Source organism: Asterias rubens, chromosome 14 (assembly GCF_902459465.1).
Source record: "Asterias rubens chromosome 14, eAstRub1.3, whole genome shotgun sequence".
Lineage (NCBI taxonomy): Eukaryota > Metazoa > Echinodermata > Asteroidea > Forcipulatida > Asteriidae > Asterias > Asterias rubens.
In genome coordinates, this window is record NC_047075.1 from 2,365,992 (window position 1) to 2,385,598 (window position 19,607).

General features: G+C 38.5%; 1 protein-coding gene across 3 annotated transcripts; it reads right to left on the reverse strand.

The window, feature by feature from the left end:
• Positions 1 to 77: 77 nt before the first annotated feature.
• Positions 78 to 17,716, reverse strand: LOC117299302 (zinc transporter ZIP12-like). Of its 3 annotated transcripts, none has more exons than XM_033782802.1 (12): positions 17,592 to 17,716; positions 9,309 to 9,584; positions 8,655 to 8,862; positions 8,181 to 8,231; positions 7,936 to 8,048; positions 7,075 to 7,243; positions 6,239 to 6,408; positions 5,476 to 5,631; positions 4,692 to 4,869; positions 3,388 to 3,540; positions 2,627 to 2,817; positions 78 to 1,670 (listed from the first exon to the last, which is right to left on the reverse strand). In XM_033782802.1, exons 1-12 carry the CDS (start codon positions 17,631 to 17,633, stop codon positions 1,536 to 1,538), a joined length of 1,842 nt encoding a protein of 613 aa, XP_033638693.1. In that variant the 5' UTR covers positions 17,634 to 17,716; the 3' UTR covers positions 78 to 1,535. The 3 variants fall into 3 exon arrangements, with proteins under 3 accessions (XP_033638693.1, XP_033638692.1, XP_033638691.1); XM_033782801.1 differs by having other exon boundaries at positions 7,936 to 8,032; positions 8,165 to 8,231; XM_033782800.1 differs by lacking the exon at positions 7,936 to 8,048 and having other exon boundaries at positions 8,068 to 8,231.
• Positions 17,717 to 19,607: the final 1,891 nt, after the last annotated feature.

Genomic DNA, 19,607 nt, shown 5'->3' on the forward strand with positions numbered 1-19,607 from the left:
TGTTGATTTCATTGGCCAATGGAGAAGCGATGGTTGGTCACACACAAATTAATAAAGAACACTAGTTTCCAGGGCACTTTTATAACTGCAGTTTACTTTATTTTTTTATTCGGCCCCATCACATTGAATACTAATTATTAGGAATAAAAAACATTAAATGAAAAAGTTATGTCAACTGCTTAAACGAAAAATGCATAGTAAACAGAAAGCAAAAGTGTAGGGGGCCAAGCTCAGTGAGCATTGACAAGCTCTAACAAAAAGAGAAACAAAAATACCCCAAATTAAAGTATTTAGTGGTTCAAATAATGTAAACCAGTTGTGATAACCTGTAGTTGATTATTGTGTTAGCGTCCTCTATCGACTGGTTGTAGAAAGGGTGTTTTGTAGTTGTGTTGGCATCCAACTTGTTGTTTATTAAAGTCATGTACATTGTACACGTGGTTCGTTAACCTAATCCAGTGAGTGTAAGTCAGTAATTGAAGTTGCTACACCTTGTTTACAACAATTGTGACCTAGTACATCGATGGCCTAGTCGGCAATGAGGCTCTGAGTGAAAATTTACACTTGCATCATTCTAAAAGTAACAGCTGCACAAGTTTTGAGATGTGTACCTTTCTTCATTATTAAAAAAATTTACACAAATTAGACAATACAATAATTATCCGTCAGATAGTGCTCGATCCAATACAGATTCTTCCATTGGCTGTGTACATATTGTGGCTGCAGAAATTCCTGCATGCATAGAATAGTTATTCAGAGAGGCGTTATACGAAGTTAGGTCCCAACATCCAAATAATACCATTAACATCTCATTTAAATCTTCATGACTATACACTACTCCATTCTTACCTCATGTGTTAATGCTGAGTAATTTATACATTTTGTAACTAAATTGTGTTAAGGTGTTAGTAACACTTTAAAACTTCTCATTATTGATTATGGATAAAAAGCCGTAAAAGTAATTTCATTATTCAAATAATACTCATTAAAAATATCACCATTTGAATACAACTCGATCCACCCTCATTTAAATCTCATTATAATCCTCATTTACATATAATTTGAATGTTACTACGCGTGTTGACTTCAATAAAGGCACACATTCTGAAATACCCAGTAAACATCTGTGAAAAGGCTTCAGCAACATCAACCATCACGCATGCTGCGTTCTTCCTCACGCAACCTTCTCACTGAGCATAGAGGACAAGCACTAGTGCAGGAGACCGAGCCTTCTCAAATGCAGGCCCAGCTCCGTGGAACTCATTTCCTGATAGCTGCAGAAAAGCAAGCTCAGTTGATTCATTTAAGAAATTGCTAAAGACTCACTTGTTTTGTCTTTGATTTTGACTTTTGATCTGTGCTGGACATATCCAAGCGCTTTGTAACCTATGGAAAAGGCGCTATATAAATGCTAGCTTATCATTAGCTTATTATTACACCCTCATTAAAATCTCATTGTAAGCCTCATTTACATCTAATTTGAATATTACTACACCCTCATTTAAATCTCATTATAATCCTCATTTGCATCTAACTTAAATGCTTATGTTAATTGCATCCTCGTATAAGGCAATGACTAGAATGATGACGGTTCCGCACAGGAAACCTGCATTGTGAAGAAGGAAGACGGTTCCTTTGTTCTTCAGCTCGTGGTGAATCAGTTCTGGAAGCTGTTAATAATGAGGTAGAAAGAAAAAAAAAAAGTTATGTTTACTTTTTCCTAACACCAAACACAATGTTCACAGATTTAAATTAAACTTGCACAGTTTGAAGGTTATGATAGTAGAAAGCTTCCCTTGAAATTTTACTTTACTGAGGTGCTATAGTTTTTGAGAATTAATGCGCCTTGGGCTGTAAACAATGTACCCATTGGAAGCTGAGAAAGATTAAAGGAACGTTACTGACCTATAATGACCAGGGCACTAAAGGCAGTAGACACTATTGGTAATTACTCAAAATAATTATTAGCATAAAACCTTTCTTAGTGACGAGTAATGGGGAGAGGTTGATGGTATAAAACATTGTGGGAAACGGCTCCCTCTGAAGTGCCATGGTTTTCGAGAAAGAAGTTATTTTCCACGAATTTGATTTCGAGACCTCAAGTTTAGAACATGAGGTCTCGAAATCAACCATCTAAACGCACACAACTTCGTATGACAAGGGTGTTTTTTTCTTTCATTATTGTCTCGCAAGTTCGTAGACCGGATGAGCTCAAATTTTCACAGGTTTGTTATTTTATGCTAATATGTTGAGATACACCAACTGTGAAGGCTAGTCTTTAACAATTACCAATAGTGTCCACTGCCTTTAAGCGCATGATACGGTTATTGTAAAATGCGCTATATAAGAACTAGAATATTTTGTTTATTATTTATTTACTATAATAATAATCTCAAAATTTCATATAGCATATAATATGATGCAATTTCCACTTTTTGGTAACCCCTGGGGTTATAAATTCCAAGGAGCCAGTATCCAAAGCACTAGAGATGTAGACCAATGAGCAGGATTTCTTTATTTTTGTGGAACAAAATATTGTCTGATTTTCTTCACCAGGCCGAAATAAAAAGTCTGAATTCAAAAAAGTCTGAACAATCTCATCCCTGATATAGAGTTCACAACTCACCATATCTACAAGTGCTACGTATAAAAACATCCCAGCAGCCACGGCGAATATCCACTGGCGAGCCTCGGCGTTACCAGCAGCCAGCGGTATCCCGATACAGAGGCCGATAAATGCCATCGTGGCAGACAGAAAATTAAAACCGAGGGCCTGACGGAAAGTGAGCCCGGAGTTTAAAAGGACAGCAAAATCCCCTGGGGAACGAAAGAGAAAGACACAACTAGAAACAATGTCTCTTTAAACCAATGTACTGTTTTGCATGCAGTGCAGTTTAGTTGCCTCAAAGCTGTCTGTACAAAATGTCCTTTGTGTCAAACTAATGTTGGGTTGCATTTATACTGGAACAGCAATTGTTTAAAGCTTTGCTTCCTATAGAAAATTCTTTCTTCAGGTCTCAATTAAAACAGTACATTATTTGCAATTTTGTTTTCTGGGTTACTTACACTTTGTTCATTCACAACGAATGGTCGCCATTTTACATCGTCCCAGCATACAATGCGTGAGATAACCTTGGCTCAACAAACTTAAGTAACATAACCAACAAAGGTCAAGAAACGCATAGACCGTATGCATTGACGTCATCCAGCCGCCATCTTTGAGGTCAAACGGTGACGAAACAATCGAAACGCACATAGATTGGCCAATGAACAACCTCCTTTTGACCTCAAGGCGAGGGCGCCGTACTGAAATGACGTCATGTGCATATTAGGTCTATCCTGTACGGTACTGGAGACTGGCGAGAATTTAAGCGGGAGTTTACTCACCAAGTTCATGGGGCAACTCGTGGCAGAGGACGGCAATGCTTGTTGAGAGTCCGGCACCTACGCTTGTTGCAAAGGCGGCACCAATGGCCAAACCATCGCCGAAGTTGTGCAGACCGTCTCCTACCAGTATCATGAACGGCAGAGATCCAATGCCTTAAAAGTTAAAATCACAACATGAAAACTGACTTAACTGTTTTACCAATTTTTTGTTGGCATATAAATCAGGGTACGAGTGCCTTCATCGGTCACTACCTTGTGAGAAAAGTAACAAACTGAATAATATCTTGTGAGAAAAGGAGACAAACTGAATAATATCTTGTGAGAAAAAGAGACAAACTGAATAATATCTTGTGAGAAAAGGAGACAAACTGAATAATATCTTGTGAGAAAAGGAGACAAACTGAAAAATATTTTGTGAACGTTATATTTTGAGAAGAGTATTATGAAATAAATGTCGACTTGAATTTAATTTTAAGGTATCTGTTTGTGCTTTACTCAGTAGTTATGCGTATCCATAAGTTCTCATAACAACCATTACAAATCAAAAATTGTATTGAAAGTGTTTTATTAACTTTCGAGATGTGTCCCCTTTCTTGAGATACTTTCATTTATGTGTTTTACAAATTTACAGCAGGTGGTCCAAGCTCTGTTTGAGTTTCTCGATCAAAATTGCCTGTTTGTTTTGCAGGTTATTACAATATATCATGTGTTTGTGTGTGAGTGGATGACAACCACGATGATGGTGACATGTGCTTCTTGACCCTTCAGAAAGAAACTATTGGTGGCGCACTCTATTCTGAAATATACAATCTATTTCCAGGCAGTAGAATAACAAAACACGACCTAGTTCAGAAAGAACTAAATCTACACACACAGCAAAGTATATTTTTATACATGGTGTTACCGCAAACCGGATATAATACGAGACAAGTTTTATTTAATGTTTTGCCAACCCAGTCATTATTTGTGATATTTATTTTATTGATTTCGTCTCCTTAACCAGGGTAGCCCATCAGTTGTAAATCAACTGTTATCCCTAGGTGTCCTGTATACATACAATAACATACACACAACTACAACACAAAAGCAGCTAAAAATATGACCAACAAGAACACATCGAGTCTTAAGAAAGTACATAATGAGGCGAAGGGGTATAAACAACAACAACGTATTCAAAATGGAATTGTTTGTTAAACGAAAAAAAAATTAAAAAATTATACACAATACTGATACTTTAAACGCCCCTACAGCGGTCAGTTTTTGTAAACAAAAGAATTTTCCCACAGACACCACACTTTTCTTACCACAACAAACTGTAGGTTTTGGCGTCTTAGTCCTGACGTCATCCTCTACGTCAGCCAGTTCTAGCTGCTGCACAGAGGGCGACTTCTTGAAGGAACCGTTAACTGCCTCCTTAAGTCTCATGCTTGGTGGCCGTGACCTCTCCAGTCCTCCCGACTCTCCTGAATGGGAGTGTCCACCCTAAAAATAAAAAATAAAAAGTTGCATTTTTCTGTTGTATGCTACCATTGACGTCATGTGCGATCCATCTACTGCGACAACAACACTTACTCCTTTAGAGGTGTTACATTTTTGTATCGGTGATTAAGAAAATGTTATTGGGTGTTGCCCTTACACTGATGTGTGTAAGCACTGTAAACTCGAGTTCCGAAAAGGGAGGGATTCGAACCCACGATCCGTGCCAATATAGAGCAGATGTCTTACCAACTAGACCACCGAGATTACCCGGTAGTTACCCTGTGACCTTTGTCAAAGACCAGTATTCTTGTCTTGGTGTCCCACAAACGATAAAATAACAAAACTTTGAATCAATTCGTCATCATCCAAGTTGCAAGAGAATAATGAAAGAAAAACACGCTCGTATTTGTGTGCTTTCAGATGCATAAAATAAGGCTTATGATTAAAGACTAAGATTATCGTACCTCTTTCTCATTTCGGAGGGAGCTGTTTCTCACAATTTTTTTTACACTATCAACAGCTCTCCATTGATCGTTACCACGTAAGTTTTTATGCTGACAATCCATTTGAGTATTTACCAATAGTGTCCAGTGCCTTTAAAATACTTACTCCTGACATGTGCATGAGGCTTTCGACGAGGAAGAAGGCATAGATAGCTGCAACGACTACCAGGCACTTCCATATGAACGCTAATTCATCTGAGCCTGCGTCGTGGTTATGTTCACCAGATGTTGCCGCAAAATCATGAGCGTGTAGACCAACAGCCTGATGAAGGAGATACCACATAGACTTATACACAGTTTGTGATTTTAGGAATATATATGGAAACATGTATTAGACAAACATAATAAGCAGAAAATATAGACTGGTCCCCTGACTTTATCCGCAAGGTTAAAGACAGGTAGTGGCTTTACAGAACAGTAATTTCATTGGATATTATTATTGTACAATAATTACAGTGCATGTGCATGCATGTAATGATGTTACTACGTAAACATGTACGTATAGTTTGGCTGCGAAATGAATACATCATCAACGGTACATCCTTACTACGTGACTGTCAGGATCTTCACGTAGGCTCAATGCCAATGTGGCGTAAAGTATGAGTGAAATGTTCAGCCTAACAGAGCTGCTGCTTAACCCTGTCATCTGACGCCACACTTCCAGGCTCGTGAAATAAGCCCGAGATCCGACTGCCTATCCAAGGTCCATAATCACCTTTGACCTTTCACATTACATTAATGGTCTTGGAGATTCGCAGTTAAATCCAGCGTACATTTGTGCATAGTAAGGCCAATACCTTGCAGATAAAGGCTGGGGCCAGTAAATATCCAGTGTCCCCAAATGAATGATAGTCTTCCCCTAGCCCTACCTGTGGTATAAGATGAATTACAGCATCACCAACAAGGGTAGCTACGGCGAGCGCCATCATCGTCTGCAACACGTTGAGGTAGACATCCGAGTTCAGACACGGGAGGAAGACTACGCCAGCCACGGCACAGAGACTGATGATGAATACCGCTAGCATGCTATAACCCCAAACTATCGAACAAAGAAATAATAAGTGAAACCATTACAGACTGTGATGTTTAAACATGTCGGTCAGAAATGGGAGACTTTGGAACACTTGGTGGCAGCAGACTAATCAAATAAACTTCCGTTGGGTGCATTCAATTAGCTTCCATGGGTCGACCCCACGGTGCTAACTCGGGTGAGCCCCCGACGAGAGCTAATCGAACGATCACACTCGCCCTCTCGTGGTGAAGTCATGCACCTCGGGTCACCCAAAGTGACCCACTGCATAAGCAGGGCACAACAAGCGTCCATAAAGTCCCCGGATTTTCTTTAAGTTTTTTCCTCATGACGCCAAAGTATTCTGTTACCAAACCTCGATAAAAGTCCATGAGGGTCTTTGCATAACTATCTGGACCAAAGTACATAAAATTATGGGGGACTTTTGAGACGCTTGGTGGCGGCAGTTACCAGGTAAAATCATAGAGTAATATATTTTGTCTTCTTCGTGTGTTGCCTGACTTATTTTTTCAAAATCTACAGTTCCTCAGCACGTAATATTAAGAGGGAAGCATTCTACTATCAATATATTTATAAAACCTTGTAAATTTATTGCAAGTCTGTGGACGTTTGAGTTTTGTGTCGAGCAAAAAGTAGCGAATCCCTTTAAGGGATCTTTAAGCATTGAGTTTTTACCTTCACCAGTATTTGGTGCTATTCGTGGATCAGTATGCTCCTCGTGTGCGCATGCGTCGCTGACAGCCTGCTGAATGAGGGCGGGGCTTATTTCCTTGAATTGCTGACGTGTTAGGCCCACGCTGTGATTGACACCAAAAGTTTCAAGGAGCTCGTCGATGGTGAAACACTGGAGCATGAAAAGGAGGGTTAAATATCAGTAGAGTTTCAGGGTGGATTTCACAAAGAGTTAAGACTAGTGTTATCGCGTCGAGTTAGGACGGGTTACTCTTCCTTTCTTAGGACTAGCTTTAAGTTTTCAATATATCCTAGAACTATGTAGGGACTAGTCCTAACTCTTTGTGAAATTGACCCCTGGAGATACAGTGTATGCATAAACAGCGCTAAACTTGTTAAAGGGTGTATGTACTCTTTGGGGGACAAAACACACAATGTCCACAGATTTACATTAAACTTACACTGCTTGAAGATAATGATAGTAGAAAGCTTCCCTGAAAATATTAGATGCTGGGGTGCTGTAGTTTTTGAGAAATTAGTAAAACAATGTCGTGAAAACAATTTTCGTCTCACTGATCATGAGACGGAAGTTATTTTAGCATGTAAAAACGTATTATTATCACATTGTTTTACTCATTCCTCAAAAACTACAGCACCTCAGCATCGAATGTTTTCATGGAAGCTTTCTACTATCATTATCTTCAAGCAGTGTAAGTTTAATGTACATCTGTGGACATTGTGTTTTGTGTTACAAAAAGTACACAAATCAAAAAAGAGAAAACATTATTAAATAAAGGTGGTCCGCTGTCACAAAGCGTTCCAAAGTTAGTGTCCCATTACCAACAGTGCAGATTGGCTACTCACCGAATCTACTCCATGCCCATGGCCTTCCTCGTGATCGTGATCATGCTCGTGATCATGCTCGTGATCGTGATCATGCTCATCGACGTTTCGTCTTCGCCTAGCGTGGGCTTCATGTGCAGATTGGCTACTCGCCGAATCTACTCCATGCCCAGCGCCTTCCTCGTGATCGTGATCGTGATCATGCTCGTGATCATGCTCGTGATCATGCTCATCGACTTTTCGTCTTCGCCTAGCGTGGGCTTCATGTGCATGTTCCTCCTCGGCATTTACGATTATTGTGTAAATTGCAACGAATTCTGCAATAGTGAAGTTCAAGAAGTGATAATTCAAATGGGTGAAATAAAAATTGAACACATAAATTATCGGAGTTGTTTTCTCTGATGTAGAAAACAAATTCGTTCTTTTTGTATTAACTTTTCTATTGCAAGACGCACTTTCTTAAAAAAAAAGACTGGTGGTAACCATTGGGTTTTTAGACATTGATACACTTTTTGAGAAAGCAAATCTAAATATTTTTCGAAAAACTAATCGGTATAATGTGTTTTATAAAAATGAAGCATTCTCTCGTTGAGTATAATGCAAGCTTTCCCATGACATATTATTTAAACACCTGAAGTTTTCCTGAAATTTTGCGTTTAATATCGGATTGCAACATCAGCAGAAGTTCACAATATTTTGCATTAATGCAAGTACCAATAGGCTTTAACAAAGTCACTTACGTTCTTCACTCATGATTCCATCTGTGGAATATGTCTCAAAGATGTCCTCCAGAAAGGCGTCTGGGTCTACCTCAGTAGCGTTACCGATGCAAAATCCACGCACCAGACTGGAAATCAAAATGGCGGCAACATCTTCTACCTCGTGGTCGTTTGCGCCGGCCACGTGGTCAGCAACGGCGGCGTCAAAGATGGTCTCTACATTGAAACACTACGAACAGAACAATAAATAATTAATGAAATAATTGTGTTTTTTTCTGGTCTCACAATTAGGAGGTTTGCGAGTAAATAACATGTGAAGTGTTGTTTCTAAAAAGGACCAGTAGGTAACGACCCCTGAAAAGATCATGCCTAGCACCATGCCTTGACAACTGACACAGCCTGAATATGACGTCACAATTTAAACCCACGTCAATCTGTCCATAATGACCTTTCACCTTCATTAATTTCACATACGCATTCAAATCCTACTTGACCTGTTGTAAACTATCATGCACGCTGCTTGCGCAGACGACCGAAAGTGCAGCTTCCAAACATCACTTTGTACCAATCAAAACGTAGATATTAAAAGCTTACGTCACTGCACGTTTATCCAATGAAACCACTGATTCTGTACCACAAATACCTGTCTTGGGGTACCAGTCTATCATTACATACCTTGGCATAGTTCTCAGCAGTGTACGCAACAGCCACAGAGTCCAGCATCTGTTCAAGCTCATCTTCTGTGATGTTCAGCGTGCCGTCAGTCCTCTGTTGTATTTCGTGCTCAAAATATTCGTACGTCTTCGAGTGAAGCGAGACGTCTGCGCATGTCGTCCCGAGGTCGGTGACGTAGTACATGAGTACGACGCATGCGCGTTGGAAGTTGTTCTCGTCCAGGCCATCTTGTTGGTTGACGTTGAGAATTGAGAACAGCTGTTCGGCATTCAAACACTGTAGAATTCAAGAAGAAAAATAACTGTGATAAGAATGGCTTTTAAGGAACATTACAGAATTGGTAAGAAAACAAAATCGTTTAAGATCACAGCTTTACTAAAAACATACGCCGTCTAATGATGATGATAAAAAAAAAATGAAAAAAAAGACAGCTCTCAAATTCCCGTTTGAAGTTAATCGCTCAGTGGGCGTTTCGTTAAACAAATTTGTTAAACGGTGTCATGCTATAAGTAATCGTTTTTCACTATTATTTTTCTCGTGACCCAGACGGCCGATATCTCAAAATATTACATGTATGTCAGTTTATGGTGGATTACACAAAGTGCTTACACTGCCAGCAACTGTTTTGTAAGCAAAACAAATTCTGTAAATGCTTCTGCTAGAGTGCATTTTCTAGAAGTCTTTTATTATTTTAGTGAGAAATCACCTCTTTCTCAAAAACTACGTAACTTCAGAGGGAGTCGTTTCCCACATTGTTTTGTACTACCAACAGCTCTCCAATGCTCGTTACCAAGTCAGTTTTTAAGTTAATATTTGTTTGAGTGATTACCAAACGTGTACCTTCCCTTTAAAGCGACAAAGGTAAATCCATACGTAGTACGCAAAAAATCCTGACATTTAAAATAAAGGTTTCCGTCAGCTCAAAACAATTACTTTCTCAATTTTTATAATAGATTTGCCTTGACAATAGTTTCACCTGCGAATTGTTGCAGACAAACCTCGTTACACGGGGTATAGGCATGCTTTTAAGTTCAACGCTAGGACAGTTCGTCCCCGTAGAGAACACAGCAGGACCAGTGATGACTGAGAGGTCATTGCAAATTGCACATCAGCGGGACGTTAAATGATTCGGGTACTTTATCAAAATATCCACAGATTTAGATTAAACTTACAGGATTTGAAGATAATGATAGTGGAAAGCTTCCCTTTAAATATTACTAACTAAGGTTGTGTAGTTTTTGAAAAATGAGTAAAACAAGTCACAAAACTATTTTAGACCAAAACTATTTTAGCATGTAAACTCCCCTTAACCAGTTATGATTTTATACCAAAACCTTGAATAACTGGTTTTTACATGCTAAAACAGAGACGAAAATTATTCCTTTTACTCATTTCTCAAAACTACAGCACCTCAGTAAGTAAAATTTCAACGGAAGCTTTCTACTATCATAATCTTCAGACTGTGTAAGTTTAATGTATGCCTGTATGCATTGTGTTTGTTGTTAGGAAAAAGTACATAAGTAGAGGTAAAGAAAACACCAAAGTTGTTTCTTTGAAAAAAATAATCCCCTTTTCCTTGAAGTATATTAAAAGTATTGAAATAGTATGGAAAGTATTGAAAGTATTGAAATAGTATGGAAAGTATTGAAGTATATTAAAAGTATTGAAATAGTATGGAAAGTATTGAAAGTATTGAAAGTATTGAAATAGTATGGAAAGTATTGAAGTATTGAAAGTATTGAAATAGTATGGAAAGTATTGAAAGTATTGAAAGTATTGAAATAGTATGGAAAGTATTGAAAGTATTAAAAGTATTAAAATTATTGAAAGTATTGAAAGTGATGAACTAGTATTGAAAGTATTGAAATAGTATGGAAAGTATTGAAAGTATTAAAAGTATTAAAAGTATTGAAAGTATTGAAATAGTATGGAAAGTATTGAAAGTAATAAAAGTACTGAAAGCATTGAAAGTATTGAAAGTATTGACAGTATTAAAAGTATTGAAATAGTATTGAAAGTATTGAAAGTATAAATTTAAAGCATTTGAAGTATTAATACGTTGATTTGTTTGATCATGTATTATATGCAGGGCCCTAATGGGAAACCTTTGTTTAAATGATTTTGCTCACCCTCGGTAAATAAAGGAAATGAATGAATGAATAACTAAATAAATAACTAAATAAATAAATACACGTGAAACCCAGATCTATTTTCTAAGAGGTAGACATTCATCAAGGTCAGACTTTACCCAAATATTTTTCTTTATACTATTATACCACGACCTGATTACTAATTCGGGCAAACCCAAATTGAAGAGAACTAGAATTCGTGTTGCCTAGTTCAAGGCTCGCAAAACCTGAATTCACGAGGTAGCGTTGGACGACGAACTGCATGGATACATGTACTGGCATGGTATATATAATGGGTGCTTGACATACAGTACTTGATAATGTGGGGTCGAGGCATGGCTTTTCGAGGTTTTTAACCATGTACAACGTTTTCGGCTTGCCACAATTTAGCAAGGGACCCTTGAATGTGAAAAGGGGCTTATTTCATACAGCACAAAGTGACCTTGTGAACCACAAAATAATCATTTTTCCCCGCAGCAATGTTACACCTTCATAATGGAATCAAACATCACAATGACTCTTGTAATCTTGATAAGTAGCTTGATAAATAGCATGTTGAGTAGCTTGTTATTGATTATAAGCAAAGTGCGCCGCAATTAATATTTGCCCTGCCCTCAAGATGGCGTCTGCGAGCGTGTGCGAACGATTTGCAAACCCGAGTACTTTGTATGTCATCGTTCACAGACTGATAGGTGATGATTGATATAATAACAGCAGAATGGTTGCCACGACAGTGGTTTTCAAATGTTTTTTTTTTGTTGTATTTTCTATAAAACGACTTTCATAGCGAAAATACGTGTAAATGGTTCACGAAATAAGCAAAGTATTTGTACGGCCAACAACATGGGCCAAATGAACAACTTTTTGTTGGATCGCAACTTCAATAACGTCACGCACGGAAAGTTCATTGACGCTGTCCTCTCCATAAACCCCCAAATGTTATCGATGTCTGGGTTGTGTTTGTTTGCACTAAAGAGAAACCCATAAATCACTACATAATTAGGGGGGGGGGTAGACATCTCGGAACGAAGATAAGAATACATGAATTAATTACAAGGCATTTCTTGGTAATGATATATCTATAAATAGTTCTCAAATCATTAATCACAACACTATAATTTGACTAGTGGTAGTTCGCGTCCAACGTTTCGCGACTCACTGACAGTATCGCCTGACCATTGAGTGAAGGTATGAGACGCGGTCAGGTTTAGCACACAATTGGTTGGTTTCAAAAGAACAATGATTTGTAATTCTATAGTAGATTTCTTACCCACTAAGCCACCGGGTTTGCCTGGTAGTTAGAAAGGCAGTTCGAATCCTTTGTCACACCCGAGTATAATGCATATGATTTTATTTTCCACAGAGCTCGGTGAAGCGCTGAGTATATAGTGATAACACACATCGGTGACTGTATAAATAAATGGTAAAACTAAAAATCACGTAGGCCTAAAATAAGTGGTCTTCATTGGCCTTTGATGGTTTACCGAGTACAAAGTGGGTTAGTATGGTGGAACACACTAAGTAAGTAAGGTTTGTGGTGGCACGTAACATTCTCTTGTGTAAGTAGCGGTGGCTCTGGGGAAGAGGCGTTTCTACTTGACGTTTCGGTCAGTTTGCTTTAACTGTCTTCCAGAAGATTGTCAGAGAAAACTGACCGAAACTTCGAGCCGAAACCAGCTCTTCTCAGAACCACCACTGGTCACAAAAGAGAGATTTTACATTGTGTCCCCAGCAGTCCCCAGTTATTGAATACTGTTTTGATTAACGTATTGATGCGGCAACACATTCTATTGTGACTCCCAGACTGAAGGGCGGGAATGTTGTTAGTAGACTTTATTCAAGTCACGTATGCGTCAATATGCGGAACAGGTTGGGGGAATGCAGAGCATTATAACAAACAATAGTTTCCTGGCGAATGCACGGGATTGGGACCCGAGTCAAGGTTAGAATGTTGTAATCATTATGGTGTTTGTCCAAAACCAACCAACAGTTTGCTATTTTGATAACATAGATATCTGTTAAGGTTGCCCATACTTTGCCGTAATGATATTGATGTTATTTTACGAGTAAGCAAACGTTGTGAAGATTTGCTGTGACAGTTGGAAATGGAGTTATTTTTAGGGGGTTGGTTGGTTATGGGCTCTGTTTTAGCTTTATGGTTGGGGAGAGTTACTGTTTATGGTTGGGTTTGGGATCTAAGGATAACGCAAAAATCACAGTCCTGTTACATTCTGAAGGTTGATTTGGTTATTCTGTGATTTTTAAGAAAGGCTCGAACAACAAAGCATGTGTGCCCCGGAATCATTCGGGCATAAGACTTAAGTTTCTCGCACGAGTGCGTCGGGCACAAACTGACACCGGGATAACATGCCCAAACAAACAAACAAACTCACTGGTGGTGGTGGGGAAAACATAATTACATTTGTTGGATAACTTTTGGGCTTAATGTTATGCTTGGAGCTAATTGGGGCGTGTGAATAACAAGAGTCAACTATAACTAATTTGTATAGGAATTTGTATAGTAATGTAGTATTTGTATAGGAATAAAAGACTTCTAGCTAGAAAGTAGAAGTCTTTTAATATTTTAGTGAGAATATACCTATTTCTAAAAAACAACATTACTTCAGAGGGAGTCGTTTCCATGTGTTATACTATCAACAGCTCTCAAATGCTCGTTACCAAGTCAGTTTTAAGTTAATGTTTTTTTTAAAGCTATTACCAAACGTGTACCTTCCCTTAAACGTCAAATCTAAAAGATTTAATTTTAAAGCTAAAATGGATTGGTCCCTATATAACTACAATCCTTTAGAACAATGTTTAAATCCCTCCCATTTAGTGATTTAGTTGTGACACTCCTTTCTGGGATGGTGGAAACGAAGAGGAAATGAGATAATTTTTGGCAGATTCCGGAAGAATTCAACGGAAACAGAATTTTCTTTTTTTTCGTTAATTACGCCAGCGGGAGTTGTGTGTGTGGGCCTACCTCGATGTTAAAATGACTAACTTCCGCTAAACCCTGACCCTAGTAAAATTAGATCATACTTTTAAAGCCATGACGAGGTCTGGGAAACTCCACACTTAGGTAGAAAACACTGTTTTGATATGGGATTTTACATTTTGTACTTTTTTAATTCGTATATCTCCCGCATCAGTATAAGTGCAACCATGTTGAAATTAATTTAGTGCGTTTTTAGATATTTGAAATTTCTTGTCACTTGTGAAATAACGGCATGATGACGTCATAGTATGTTTTGTTCATGATTAAAAAAAAAAAACATGTTTTGCCACTTTGAGTCATGACTTGCTAACGGAATATGCTTTAATTAATATTCGGAATTTAAACAGCACACGCTAAGGATTTATGCTAATAATTATTTTGAGTAATTGCCAATAGTGTCCACTGCCTTTAAACGACTGTAGTTATAACAATCACTGGGACCGGTCAAATAACATCTTTAACAGAATAATAACAGGGTTGTTTTAAGATGACAGGACAAAAATAGGACCAAGAATAACTTTTAGGACTTCCAGAATGTAGGCTACTCTTTATGAACAAAGCAATACAATTTATCGTAAGACATTGTCAGTATACCATGGTGATTTGTATTGTGACTTCACACTTTAGCAACTACGATTGATATGCAGCTAAGATCAATCTTAGGCCGGATCCGAATTGGCGGCTACGGCTACGGCTGGATCGCCGCGTCACCATGCATTGAAGTATGGGACGCCCTTAGCAACACCCCTGGCAACGGTCGTAGCCGCAGCCGTAGCCACCAATTCGGACACGGCCTTAGCTCTTTGTGAAATCGACCCCAGAACTTCCTTTTAACAGTGCTCTTTATAACGCTCGCGCATATAACGAGTAAAATGCACCTGCGCGAGCGAGTGATACACCATTATTTCCTCGCTTGGTCGTGAAACTGTATACGCGCGCAACCGGATCCAACCGGGACCAACCAGTTATGACCGGTTCGCTCGGAGGATCGCACGTAGGCCCCTACTTCGACCTATCGCGAGGCGGTACCGTCATGACGCAAGCGATGTGGAACGTAAACGTCACAGGGAATTTGGCGGGCGGGTTATTGTGCCCGGAGTTCAAAAGTTTTGTTTCTTCTTCAAAAGTAGGCTTACTTTCATCTGGGTCAGTGGTATGAAGTAATAATTTCTTTCGGAAAAACGCACACAATGGAGATTTGATTGTGGAGCAAAAGGAAAACCACGCAATTTCGAGTGATACTTGTGTGGATCTTTATATTCTATCTTTCTAATCATATGCATTTTATTACAAAAGGTTATAAACGCTTTTCAAAGACCAACTCGTCCGATCCAAGGCAACGTGTTCCTTAAAGGAACACACAAAATTGTTTTAGCTAGCAAAACAGTTGCTGATGACAGTGTAAGCACTTTATGTAATCCACTATATTTATAATATATCAACTGACAAACCTGCAGAAGTTTTAGACCGATTTGCCATTTGTTTCACGTGATGAAGATGGTGAAGAGAAACATTGCTTATTATTTTTGCAGGATATCGACTAAACAAAAAAAGTGAATAAAACGCCCACTGAGATCTTAAGTGCAAACGGGACATAAGTTTTATTTATTCCTCACCAAATTTTACTTTTTTATTAGTCACAAATATTTCAAGGGATGTTTTCTACTAATATAATCATCATCGTCAACTTTTTTTTTTCCCTAACAAACTCCGTGAAGTTCCTTTAAAAGTAATCATTGAGCCGTAGTATGATATGGGACTTTTTTACAATCGTATTGGCATGAACTCCTTTGTGCTTTAGATCCGGGTTTCATAGAATGACATCTATGAAAGTAGGGCGACACCATTCTAAAAGTTTGTTTGTGCGGTACACTTGAATAGTAGAATGCTCAGGGGCAATCGGCACTCGAAGGTACCAAAACACTTAGAGCTTGGCAATAAATATTGAAAGCTATTGATAAAATAATTCTATGGGCTTATAACAATATTACTTGACTGCGTTACAGACACTGGATACAGTTGGTATTTTAATACTCAAAAAATATGCATTGTCGTAAAAACTCTCGGTAATACAAGTAACGGAGATCAGTTAATAGTATAAAACATTGTGAGAAACGACTTTCCTGAAGCAACGTAGTTTTCGAGAAGGAAGTAATTTCCCAATGAAATATTTGATTCTGAGAAAGACGTCATATACAGGCTTATACTAATCAGCAGCTCTCCATTACTCGTTACCAAGTATAAGTTTTTACGCCAACATTTTTTTCGCGTTATAACCAAAAGTGTCCTGGGGTGGATTTCACAAAGGTAGTCCTAACTTAGGACTCGTCCTAGGCAATGCTAATAGTTAGGACCAGTCCTAAGTTAGGATGAGTTACTGGTCCTAACTTAGGACCAGTCCTATCTCTTAGCATTGCTTAGGACTAGTCCTAAGTTAGGACTACCTTTGTGAAATTGACCCCAATGCCTTTGAGCCGCCTGGTGTAAGAGCCGCAGATATTTTATAGAGGCGGCAAGCATTTAATGTATAAGCTGCGACTTTATGCCCAAGATTAAAACGGTAATGAATAATTATAAATAACCTCACGTGTTTTCGGATTATCGGAGTTTGTCAATACTGTTTAGCTTATCACGTCTGCTTGTGTAGCTGAGGGGGCACCGGACTATCTTAGGAGGCGGCAAAGCAAAACGAGCGTTGAAAAGTTACCTATTGCTACATAAATGCAATTACAATTTGGTGTCAGAATTCTAAACTTCAACATCGTGTTATTCTGAAAGATTGTGTATACTCTGCGCCTTGAGTTGTATACCTTGTTTGTACATACGTGCGCTATAATTTATAAGACTTAATAATATCGTTTATTTATTTATTATTATTATTAAAAAAGGCAAGCGAAAACAAAAAGAGCCGACCCCTCATTCACCGACAAAAAATGATGCACTCCCATGCCACCTGCATGATCCCCTCCATTTACCTCAATCAGAAAAAGCGGTGGGGTGTTACGGAAAATCTTCTGTCATATACTTTTATAATTATCTTGCTACTTGTTTTTTTTGTGTTTTCCAAGTACAAGTTCACCAATAAATCGTTAAGCAAAAGTTTAAACAAGTTCACACATAAATCGTTAAGCAAAAGTTTAAGAAAGTTCAGCTTACCGTTTCACACACTGCAGCGTCGAAATGTTCACTGCATCGCATGCGTTGCACAAAGAGGTTCCCAATAATTCCCGCCGTTTCCTCCAATGTGATGTTCCTTTCCTCGGCCAAGATCTCCTCATTAATTTTACCGAGGATTTCATCGAATGGATCGCCGAATATGGACGGTGTGTGACCGTGTTCATCAGTAGAAACTTGGCCGGCCGCGAGCGCGTGAAGACGGCTGGTCTTGCAGACTACCGCCAGAAATAATATGCACACGGCACGAAAGTAAAGTAAAGTAGTTTTCGAGAAAGAAGTAACTTTCCACCAATTTGATATCGAGACCTCAGATTTAGAATTTGAGGTCTCAAAGTCAAGCATCTAAACGCACACAACTTATGCGACAAAAGCATTTTTTCTGTCATTATTATCTGGCAACTTCGACGACCTATTGAGCTAAAATTTACACAGGTTTGTTATTTTATGCATATGTTGAGAAGTGAGAAGATTGGTCTTTGACAATTGCGAATAGTGTCCAGAGTCTTTAAGACGGAAAACAAAATACACAAATTGTTTCTCTTTCTTTAACACTAAAATTGCGGTTTTCCTTATACATGTACGTTGTGAACTAACACGGAACTCTTGACTCCACAAAATGGCCGACCGCTTTAGCTTTAAAGGAAAACCATAGCCCGACTTGCCCGATTCTCTGCCAAACAGGGCCAAATTTCATAGAGCTGCTAGGGCCAAATTTCATAGAGCTGCTATAAGAACACAAATTTGCTTAGCATAAAATTTTTTCCTTGATAAGCACACAAATTTGCTTAGCATGAAATTTTTTCCTTGATAAAAACAGGATTACCAACCAAATTTCCATTGTTGCATATTTCTTGTTACTGGTATTCAGCAGTTGTTTGCTTATCCTGAAAATCATGTGGAAATTTGGTTGGTAATCCTGTTTTAATAAAGGAAGAAATTTCATGCTAAGCAAATTTTTGTGCTTAGCAGCTCTATGAAATTAGGCCCAGTACACCACAGCACCAAGAGTCCCAATAAAGTAATGTAAGTGCCGAATTGAATTGTCCTCTCTGACAGATAAGAGTCGCTATGGCACTCATTATACACACATTCTGGTGATGGTTAAAGGCAGTGGACACTATTGGTAATTGTCAAAGACTAGCCTCCACAGATGGTGAACCTCAACATATGATGGTTGAGACCTCAAGTTCTAAATCTGAGGTCTCAAAATCAAATTCGTGGAAAATTACTTCTTTCTCAAAAACTATGGCTCTTCAGAGGGAGACGTTTCTCACAATGATTTATACCATCAACCTCTCCCTATTACTCATCACCAAGAAAGGTTTGATGCCAATAATTATTTTATAATTAATTACCAATAGTGCACACTGCCTTTAAAGCCATTGGACCCTTTTGGTAAACAGTATTGTCCAAGGCCCACACTTCGTGTATCACAACTTCGATATCAAATAACAAACCCTGTGAAAATTTAGGCTCAATCGGTCATCGGAGTCGGGAGAAAATAACGAGAAAACCCACCCTTGTATCCGCCTGTTTCGCCGTGTCACGACATGTGTTTAAAATAAATCAGTAATTCTCGTTATCGAGAATTGATACTGTTTTACTGTTTTCTCAAGTGAAAAAGTAAAGCATTTCATGGAATAATATTTCAAGAGAAGTCTTTCACCACTACCTTCTGTAAACCCTGTCAGTTATTTGAAAATCTGTGAACTTTAATTTTTGTATCTGTACCGAAAGGGTCCAATGGCTTTAATCTACTGCCTCATCCAGGAGTGAGTCCTTAAAATATAAATGAGAGAGGGAGTGCATGCAGTGAGTACACAGGTGTGAGTGGAGTCAGAGAAACCGCCCGTTGTTGCGTAACAAAAGGAAGGCATGAGGGCCACCTGGGGCATTTAAAGGGTGTTTAAAACATTATTGATAATTACTCAAAATAATTATTAGCATAAAACCTCACTTGGTAAAGAGAAATAGGTAACGGTTGATAGTATACAA

Bases quoted from the DNA above. Each gene is read 5' to 3' on its own strand.
- LOC117299302 (XM_033782802.1), bottom strand. From the start codon at position 17,633: ATGCGATGCAGTGAACATTTCGACGCTGCAGTGTGTGAAACG. The intron at 8,863-9,308 runs GTATGTAATGAT...TTCTGTTCGTAG, and splicing joins CTGCTGAGAACTATGCCAAG to TGTTTCAATGTAGAGACCAT. The intron at 2,818-3,387 runs GTGAGTAAACTC...TTCGTTCCCCAG, and splicing joins CGAGTTGCCCCATGAACTTG to GGGATTTTGCTGTCCTTTTA.